The 10,444-nt window shown below is 42.0% G+C and overlaps 1 protein-coding gene and 1 pseudogene across 1 annotated transcript; one reads left to right on the top strand and one right to left on the bottom strand.

Moving 5' to 3' along the window:
- Positions 1-1,135: 1,135 nt before the first annotated feature.
- On the bottom strand, positions 1,136-9,903 carry LOC125545557 (SRP72 RNA-binding domain-containing protein). Its single transcript, XM_048709556.2, has 6 exons — positions 9,680-9,903; positions 9,447-9,583; positions 7,991-8,370; positions 7,642-7,738; positions 7,245-7,532; positions 1,136-2,305 (listed from the first exon to the last, which is right to left on the bottom strand). The coding sequence occupies exons 1-6, from the start codon at positions 9,810-9,812 to the stop codon at positions 1,346-1,348; spliced, it is 1,995 nt and encodes a 664-aa protein (XP_048565513.2). The 5' UTR covers positions 9,813-9,903; the 3' UTR covers positions 1,136-1,345.
- LOC147980909 (uncharacterized) lies at positions 3,470-5,177 on the top strand (annotated as a pseudogene).
- Positions 9,904-10,444: the final 541 nt, after the last annotated feature.

Below are 10,444 nucleotides of genomic sequence, written 5' to 3' on the forward strand. Positions count from 1 at the left end.
GTTTTTAATGCAACACAACGTGTTCTTTCATTATGCTGTTTTTGGGTGCTATAATTTTGTTGTAAGATAGTTTAAAATTAGACTTTACACTTCACATATTAGTACTAAGTTCTCACAATGAGCCATTGAGTGAACCCAATGGTCAAAATTTCTGGCTCCGCCCCTGGCTGCTGATTAGTCTTTTTTTAACTGAAGATACTCAAAACAAAGCAAGCACGGAAGCAGAACAAAACTAATGATAAAGGAAAAAACTGCTACATTGAGGCATCGGATTTGTTACATAAAGTAATTCTTTGTGAGCAAAATAGGAAAAGAAATGACCGTGCATGGGCACTACATCTGGTATTTTATAAGATGATCATTTACACGGTACCAAAATATGCGACTTTGAATAGGGTACATATGCATCAGGTAGAAGTTTGTCGGTTGAGCAGAAACAAAGGAAACTAAATAAGGTGAAACCATCGAAGTCCTCCAAGTCTAATGATCAGCGATCATGATCCATTGCATAAACCTAGTGACCGATTCATATTTCTATAGGTACCTGACGATAGAACCGTGGGCATTTTGAAGCAAGAATATTCAGAGTGGACAAAGACCAATGTAAGTTTTTCCTTTTTTTTCCATCTAGCTATTATAAAATGCAATCTGAAGGGCAGAAATATTAGGGGAGTACTGTTCATGAAAAAAAATCCATGGAGAAGCATATTCGCATAAAATGCAATCTGCTGCCTGTTGCGTATCCGTCGATCTGGCCAGCCATAGGGAAGGTGTACGACAGCGGCAACATCATCAACCCTCCTCTCACAAGCAAACACAAAAGGCAGGAGGAGAGCGGGGATGGAGTGGCTGTAGACGGAGCAGGGCAGACGTTAACGATGCGACATGGTCACGACCATGGGCAACCATGTCAGATCACGGTGGGCAAGGCCACCATGGAGAAGAACCAAAACGGCCAGAGGACGTGAGGCCGCGTGAGTCTCCCGTCGGTGCAGGAGTCGCTAGAACCCCAACAGCCACGGACTGAGGTAGAGGCCGGTTGCAGGGGAGGCCAGATCGGAGACAGCATTGCGCCTCTGCCACTAGATCAATGCCGAGCGGAGGAGTGAGCGCCCATAGAATTGCAAAGTTAATATAGCATGTAAAGAATGGAATTTCAACCAGACAAGTCAGACAGCGTTAACAAAATTTGCAACGGTCTAGAATCTCAAGCCACCATAAACATGATTCTAAAAGCACGGCACAGGGCAATCCAATGCAGATAACACAAAAATTCCAAGTCAAGGTACTAAAATGGACAGTGTCCTTTGTATACTGTTAATTTGTGACATGACAACTTTGCCGCCTAAGACCTCGACTTTTTCTTCCGGGACTTGTTGGAGCCCTTTGGTGGTTCTGGAGCCTTGGCCGAGGTGGTGGGTTTTGAAGAGGTGGCGCCGGCATTGGCAGCAGATGCATCATGCTTCTCTCTACTCACAGAGCCTTGAGCACCTCTGACCTGAGCCCTCTTATCCTTCCTCTTCGGACGGTAGGTCGACCTCTCCCTCTTGGGCAGCCATCTCTCGGGATCTGGGGGTGGCCCTGGGTTCGCTGGATCATATCCTTTCGGATATTTAGGCTTCCTCTTCCTCTTCTTAGCCTTTTGCTTCTTCACTTCCTCGGGAGCATCAACCTTCATGGCTTGCTCTACATGCCTTGCACCAGATGTCTTCTCCAGGCTCTTTACGTCAATTCCCTGAAGACCCGGCAACGGTTTCAGCTGCTTCTCATATTGCTCAGCTTTCGCAAGGTCAGTCCGTGCGGACGTTGCTACTAGCCCAGCCAACGCTTCGGTGCTTCCATAGCTCTTCACAAGTTCCTCGTACAGCTGACAGGCCTCTTTATCACGCCCATGGTTGAGCTTAAATGTAGCAGCCTCCCGCATGAACATATCCAACTTGTTATCTTCAGTCATGGCGTTTTTCCACCACTTGATAGCAGAATCAAGCACAGAAGCAGCACCATTAGAGTCATTTAGACGCTCTTTTAGAGCTACCAGTGTAGCAACAGTTGCAGGCATGTGCTGGATGTCAGATATCTTTGATAGCGAATCAGCAGCAATCTGAAAATGGTTGGCATTGGCAGCAATCTGGGCGAGTGCAAGGAGGACTCCTGTAGAATTATCAGGATGCTTCTCAGCATACCGACTTAGAACTTCTTCAGCTTTCGGGACCTTCTTTTCTCTCACATGAACTGCAGCTTGAAGTAAAACAGGGAACACATTGTCTCGAAACGTAGCAAGCAGCCCACTTACCAACTCTTGTGCCTGAAATATACAACACATTCACTATATGTCAGTATGTACAACGAAACAAAAAATAAATACGTAATAGGTCACTAGGCTAGGCTCAGAAATATAATGAAATTAGCCACAATATAATGTCAAATGGATGTATGAGTCCAAATACGCATGAATGAACGGAGCCTGCCATAAGATGAGAATTTTCATATTAAATGGTTTCATTATGTTACTTGTGAACCTCTGTAAGGCTAGTCATAGTGGGAGTAACATAAGTAGTAACATAGATGCCACATAAGCAAAAAAGATGATATGTCATGTAATTAAAGAGGAGAGAGACAAACAGAGTAACATAATATGTTACCATCACATAGCGGTTCCCAATACAAAATGAGTCTACAAAGCCATAACTGAAGATATGTATGTTACTACACCTATGACACTTCCCACTATGAAGGTAGTAATATGGACTAGTAACATATGTATGTTACTAGTCTAAGTTACTCCCCGCTATGACTAGCCTAAGCCAATCACGCGAATAGATGCAAACATGTGCATTTACTAAGCAGAATGAAACATTGTAAGAATATCCTTAGTAAAAGGTTAGTGAGGCCAATGATGTTGACTTAACCAATCAAGCAGACCTTCCACCAGTTCTCAGTGAAAAAATTATTTCTCACTGGTTCCCCAACTACAATCGATGTGACTCATGCCACTATAGCTAAAATTCAACATGAGCTCACTGAAAGAAAATATAAATGTCTCACAAGTACAGCAAATAAGGCTGTGTTCGGTACGGCTCCTGCACTCAGATTTTGTATGATCGAGGGAGCAGAGCCGAACGCCCGGGGCTCCGAGAAAATACGATCGTACGAGGAACAGAGAGAGGCGACTGGCGGGAGCCACAGCCATCACCGAGGCCACGACCGACGGCAGCCACGGCCGTCACCGGAGACCGACAAAGGCGACCTGCTACACCGCTGACTCACTTCTTCCATTTATTGTGTTAAGGTATGGTGCCCATCCCCAAACCCTAGGCTATAGATTGGTTCATGTTCACCTGTCCCCATTGCTTGTATCGAGATTTTCCCATCCCCTCTCAAATTCCAACACGACATGTGCCAAGATTGATTGAGGAACTCGGTTTCATAGAAAATCATATATATTCAAGATAGATATCAGATTGGCTGTAGATAACTGGTAGAAGTGCAGATGTACGCCTCTCACTAGCTGATTACTGAATGTGAGTGCGTTCTGTTCCTTTTTATATATATATATGCTGCCAATGAGTCGCTTCCCTAAATAATAGATTAGACGTACTATCAGATTTCTTAGTAGTAGTACTAGCTAATTTATTTATTGTGAGGTACTTATGCCTTCATATATGTATTAGTATTTAGTAATAATACAAGCAGACTTGTTCCGTGCATCTCCAACTTCATTTAATTTTTATTAGCAGCTGCTACCGTTGCTTACGTGAATTTATGCCGAAAACAGTAGCAATGGAAGCAACTGCTGAGTGGAATGAAGAACACACTCGCTTGGTTTATGAGTTGTTCAAGTAACAAGTTGAGGCTGGAAATCGCCCAAATACACATATGAATAATACTGGGTATATGACAGTGACTGATAAATTTTACCAGAAGACTGGAATACAGTACAACAAAAGACAGTTTAAGAACAAATGGGATAAACTAAAAAGTGTGTACTACATTTGGAAGAGTTTGAAAAAGGAGACAGGTATAGGCTGGGATTCTGTGAAGCAAACGGTTACAGCTTCTGCTGAGCGTTGGAAAAATCTTTAAAAAGTGAGGTACTAGTCATTTATTTTCTGCACATACAAAAAATGCTTCACTATCCGTGGATGCCTAACGTTTAGTACTTGGCGTTGACAGAAATACCAAGGTTGTAGTAGGTTTCAGAAGGCTGGACTTCAAAATGAGGACCTTTTGGCCAAGATCTTTGAAGACTTGCGCAACACTGGTGAACACCATTGGCCTGCTAATTGTAGGTTGCCTCAAAGTCCTCAGAATGTTGATGCTGAAGACCATGGAGATGAGAGCGATGACAAAGAAAGTGAGGAGGAAGATGAGTTGCCAATTATTAATAATAAAGGAAAAAGAGCAGGTGGTCCTATAGACGGAAAAGGAAAAAAGTCAAGGAGTGTTCTATGATCATGCAAGACCATTTGAAAGAAATTGTTGAGCTGAGCAAGAAGTCGCAAGCAGCCATTGAATCCATTGGTCAAAAGAGAGAGGATGCCTCTGTTTGTACCATCGAAGATGTCATGTCTCTGGTTACAGAATGTGGTGGTGTCATTGGCACTAATGAGCACTTCATTGCTTCTGAAACTTTCATAAAGAAGAAGCAAAGGGAAATGTCTATGACCATACCTGATGCTCGTGCACGATTTGACTGGCTTAAAAGGAAATATAATGCCATGAATGGCAAATAGATTATGATATTTCGGTTGTAATTGTTAAGGCATTCCTATTAGTATGCCTTCAACACTCCTATCTTTCAAGTTGCATTTAGTAATTTATTTGGCTTGTAAGACCCTGTCCGGTTTGTCACAAATTATCTATATGAATACAGTCATTTGAATCTTATTCCTATTTACGTATGTCATTATTGCCATCGACTCGTTTCTCAATGTGAATTGTCTCATGTATGTTATATGCATAGATGTCCTCAAGTGAAAGTGATAGTGGAGGGAGTAATTACTCAAATGAAGAGCATGACAAAGATGTACAGCTGATGCACCTACACGAAATGATGATAAGCAATCTTGCTTCTGCTGTAACTGTTGTTGAAAAGTATCACACGACCTACTTGGATAAGAATGAACATAGGACTTCAATTCTCAGTGGAATGGCTGGGTGAAAGACACCTTGAGCACTCCAGGGGAGAGCCACCGCATGTTCTGTATGAATTCTACAATGTTTCACAATCTGCATCATCTTTTGGTGAGTACGTATGGTCCAAAATCAACTACGCATATGAGTACTTTTGAAGCTCTAGCACTGTTCTTGTACATCTGTGGTGGATGTCACTCAAATCGGGGAGCGCAAAATCGATTCAAGCATTCCGGTGACACAATCAGTAGAAAGTTTGATCTTGTTCTGCGCTGCTTGGTAAAGATGTCTAAAGATTTTGTGCGACCAAAAGATCCAAACTTCTCTGCTGTTCATGGTAGAATCAGAAATGATAGGAGCATGTGGCCACATTTCAAAGACTGCATTGGAGCTATTGATGGAACTCACATACTTGCAACTGTTAAGCCTAAGGATGTCATTAGATATATTGGCAGATCAGGTAGTACAACTCAAAATGTGATGGCTGTATGTGATTTTGACATGCACTTCACATATGCGTCTATTGGCCAACCAGGTGCTATGCATGATACAAGTGTGCTTTATCATGCATTAGACGCAGATAAAGATGTCTTTCTGCATCCTCCGGAAGGTATTTTTCTACTTTATGTTCATATCAGATTGTATATTATTGCATCTATTTCATGTTTTTTGACTTACACATCTATATTTCAGGAAAATATTATCTAGTTGATGCTGGCTATCCAAATCGTCCAGGCTATTTGTCACCATTTAAGGGCCAAAGATATCACGTTCCTGAGTTCCGAAGAGGTGTTGCTCCTAGTGGCGAGAAAGAAAAATTTAACCATCTGCACTCAAGTATTCGGAATGTCATTGAGAGAACTTTTGGTGTATGGAAGATGAAATGGCGAATTCTTCTCAAGATGCCAAGCTACTCATTGTACAAGCAAAAGATGATTGTTGCAGCAACCATGGTTTTGCACAATTTCATAAGGGAGCATGGTATGACTGATAAGCATTTTCATAGATTTGATCGGAATCCTAACTATGTTCCGACAATACCGACGAGGTATAGGAAATATATTACTCCCTCCGTTCCTAAATATAAGTCTTTGTAGAGATTCCACTATAAACTACATACGGATGTATATAGATGCATTTTAGGTGTGGATTCATTCATTTTGCTCCGTATGTAGTCCATCTAGTAGAATCTCTACAAAGACTTACATTTAGGAACGGAGGGAGTATTTCTAAAGATGCATCAGACTCATCAACATCAAGCACGAGTGATAGGTCAATGGATAAGTTCCGTGATGACCTTGCAAAGGCAATTGCTGAATCTACAGGCTAGATGTTGTGAATTACTCCCTCCGTTCCTAAATATAAGTCTTTTTAGAAACTTCACTACAAACTACATACGGATGTATGTAGACATATTTTAGAGTGTAGATTCACTCATTTTGCTCCGTATGTAGTCCATAGTGAAATCTCTAAAAAGACTTATATTTAGGAACGGAGGGAGTATTTTGATGTCATACTATTTTTTGTTCCCACACAACTATGGGTAGAACATTTTATTTCATCTATTTAGATTGATCATGTTCATTATATACACTTGGAAAAGTTGCTACAGATACAATACATACACCACTCTGTTGTTGTGTGATAATCATGAGACCACTCGTAGCACACACATGTGATGGTTCATAATTGCAATCAACGTGAGATGATGCTTCAGAAAAGCTCAAAATGAATTGTTGAACTAACACTCCACACAATATTCCTATTCCTATTCCTATATGATATGTTAATGTTCATAACATGTCATGGTATGCCGGACGTATATGCATAGAGGGGTAACAAAAGTATCACAATCAAGGGCAGTATGGTCTATTTATTCCTAAACCCACAAATCAATGTTTTAGGAGCCAACTGATAGCCAAACAATTTTGTAAAGCTGATCCTGATCCTCATAGGAGTGGACTCTAAGAGGATCAGGAGCAGGGAGCTGTAAAATGAGGATCTGGAGCTCTAATGAACAGGCTCTAAAAGTTCAGGGGCAGAATAGATGAAAACAAACATTAACTTTAATACAGAAATAGGTAAACAGGAAATGGATCAAATATGCAAACCTGATCAATTTTATTTGCATGGAGGAGCAAAAGAACACGAGCAGAGTACAGGGCTTCTTTTTGCCTTGAAGATAACTTGAATTCAAGGCTCTCGATCAGTTGCAACTGGTTCGGCGCTGTCGACTTCTCGACAAGCCGGTCAAGCTTCCTCAGGCCATCAGCAACATCCTTTGTACCTTTTACTGAAATAAGGTTGGCTGTTGCCACGGCAAGTGATGAGGGGTCTCCTGATTTCTTGTTTATCATATTGGCATAGGTTTCCATGGCTTCTTGAGTCTGTCCTTGTAGCTGAAAATACAAACAGGAAAGTTAAGTACTTGTAGATCAAAATACAGATAGGACGTTAATACGATTCAATAAAGTTTGGAATAGAGAGAACTGAACCAGATTTAGGTACCTGCTGTACATAAGCAAGTTGAACAGATACAGGAGCTAATTCATATTCAATCTCATCTTCTGCGTAATCTTCCACCATAAGCTCCTCTTTCCCGATTCTGCAAATAAAATAAGAAATTAAAGTATAGCTAACTGTAGGAGCTTAATAGACTGGCCAATGGCATTGCATAACTTTCTTAGTTGAGTGGCCTATCCATAAATAGAAACCTAAGTTTATGGGAAAGAGTGAAACAACTTGGAACTATGACCTAATAAGATATTTAATGATTGCCAAGCCTCTAATATTACAGGAGAATTGATGTTCACTGGATTATCATTTCAATGAGCGAATTGTTCACCAGAAAAATTACCTTTTCGCCAAGTCCAGCTGCTCTTTAGCTTCTGAATACTTCTTATTTTCTATCAAGGTACAAGCTGAATTATATGCAAGCTCGAAGCTCCTAGTATCTCTGAGTGCTCTAGTGGTAAGATCAACCTTTTGCGCCTTCATGGCTGCCTGAACTTCAGGAGCCCTTCCACCAGCAACTAGAGCAGCGATGATATTTATCTTTAGATCTATTGAGTCAACCTTGAACTTCTGGAGCTTCTCATAGCTACTCATGCAATCATTCATTCTTCCTAATCGGTAATAGATCTGGGATTCCAGCTGGAGAACAGCAGCTGTTTCTTCTTGACCATTCAATATATCCAGAGCTTCTTGCAATTTGTTTTGCCTGTAGTAGCAGTATGCCTGAACATAGATATAGAAGTAGTACTTAGCACATTTGCACATATTATTATTTTATAGCCAGTGAATATAATGTCCTCAGTCTTCGAAATGTATAGAACAATTCAAATAAGAAAAAAAATAGGAAAGTAAGGATCCCAATGTCAAAGATCAGCACTTCATTGAGAATCGAATACAATCTTAGTTCATCGACAATTCTACTTCTATCTACTCTAAAAAATTGGTGAATAAAACACTTTGCCAAACTAGCTATCAACTAGGCTGCATTGATTGGTGAATAAAACATCGTCACCTAATGCTTCACACACAGTATGGTAGATCATAAAGCCATACAAGAAATCAAAAGAGGTGACCGTGTCAAGATTCGAAAAGTGGATGGCAATTATTATCAATTAAGGTGCCAAAGACCGTGTTTACCACACCAGTCTGACCTAAGAAATAGTTACAGCTGCTCAGTATCAGAACAGACAAAGAAAAGAGAATTGTATAAAGGCTCATGCAATTATGGACATTGTGTACTCATTAGAATCTCACATTCTAAACTGAAGTTAAGAGAAGCGTAATGGAAAAAATGCTTCAGCACACATATTTAGCTTGCAGTGCCACAGGTTCTTGCCATACCCCAATCAACCTTTCACAAACTTTCCCTTCCCTCCCCTGGAATAGTATGCATTGCAAGTGAACAAGTGCACGTGGATTTTATCAGTAGCATGAAACAATTTTCTCTAAGAAAAAGTAGTACGAAGCAAGCCAATAATCATGCCATGTTACGAATCTCGATGGCACACTTTTGCTATGCAATGTTGTTCTCCAAGAAAATACTTCGTATGCTCAGCATAAGGTTGAACTAAATTTGACATTGGAAGCTTCAAAGATGATTTGCTTCACAAACTTTCCGTTTCCTCGCCCAGATCGCCAGATTTTACCTTCGGGCATAAGCACAAACAGATCTGGCTACTACTAGTACTACTAGATCCTAAAACCGCAGCCTACTACTGATCCACGCAGTCACGAAACCAAGTCCACACACACGGATCCAGCGCAACTACCACGGGAGAGAGAGGATCAGCTCGCGTCACCTTGTAGTAACTGAGATCGATGGGGAGGCGCTCGGCGGCGCGGATGGCCGCGAGCGCCTTGTCCGTCGCGTCGGACTTGATGTGCGCCACAACCTTGCATCGCACCGCGTCCTCGTCGCCCGGAGACGCCGCGAGAACTGCAGAATTACAGGCGTGTATGTATCAGTGCTGGGTAGGGCAGGGCACCGGGGGGCGCGTCGGGGAGAGGCGATGGAGGAGATTTAGTGCCTGACCTTGGTCGGCGACCTTGACGGCCTGGGGGAACTCGCCGGCCTCGATGTGGCGGTGGAGCGCCGCGAAGAGGTCCTCCACGGAGACCGGCTCCGCGGCGGCGGCGGCGGCGGCGGCCTTGGATTTGGGCGGCATCGGGAGGTCGGGGGGAGATGGCTCACGAGGAGGGCGGAGGCTGCGAGAAAACCCCCAGTGCGACAAGTTGTTTCTTTTTCACAAATCCATCCCCCTTTTTGTTCCTATTTAGTATAAACCGCTCCTTTTGCTTCGGGAGTGTCTAACTTTCGGCCGTCTGATTTTGTATTTGGTTTAGGCTGTATTTTTTGTCCAGTCCTATGTCGACACGTGTTTTGTTGTTTTTACCCAGTGCAGAATTAGCAGCAAAAACGACTGTTTTTATGCTGATTTCAGGTCGAATTCCCCACCAGCTCCCCACTGCCTCTCTTGCACATTCTAACGGGCCTGGCTTGAAAATACGTGTAGCGGGTTTCGATTCCCTAAGCCACTGCGTATTTACGCTCACCACTGGACACACCACACGCTCGTGTTTTCCTTCTTATTTTTGGGCTGGGAGACTGAACCAGACTTGGACAACTTATTTGTCTAAAAAAACGAAAGGAAAAAATTTTAAAAAAAATATTAGGGCGGTCATCTTGAATAATTTGTAAGTGTATTTGGAAGTGCATATCCTGCAAAGAAATCCTGAAGAAAAATATTATGCTTGCAAGATATCCGCAACCATCTGAGGGAGTACATAATTTTGAGAA

This window comes from Triticum urartu, chromosome 3A, assembly GCF_056163025.1.
Source record: "Triticum urartu cultivar PI428250 chromosome 3A, HENAU_Tu73, whole genome shotgun sequence".
Taxonomy (NCBI): Eukaryota; Viridiplantae; Streptophyta; class Magnoliopsida; order Poales; family Poaceae; genus Triticum; species Triticum urartu.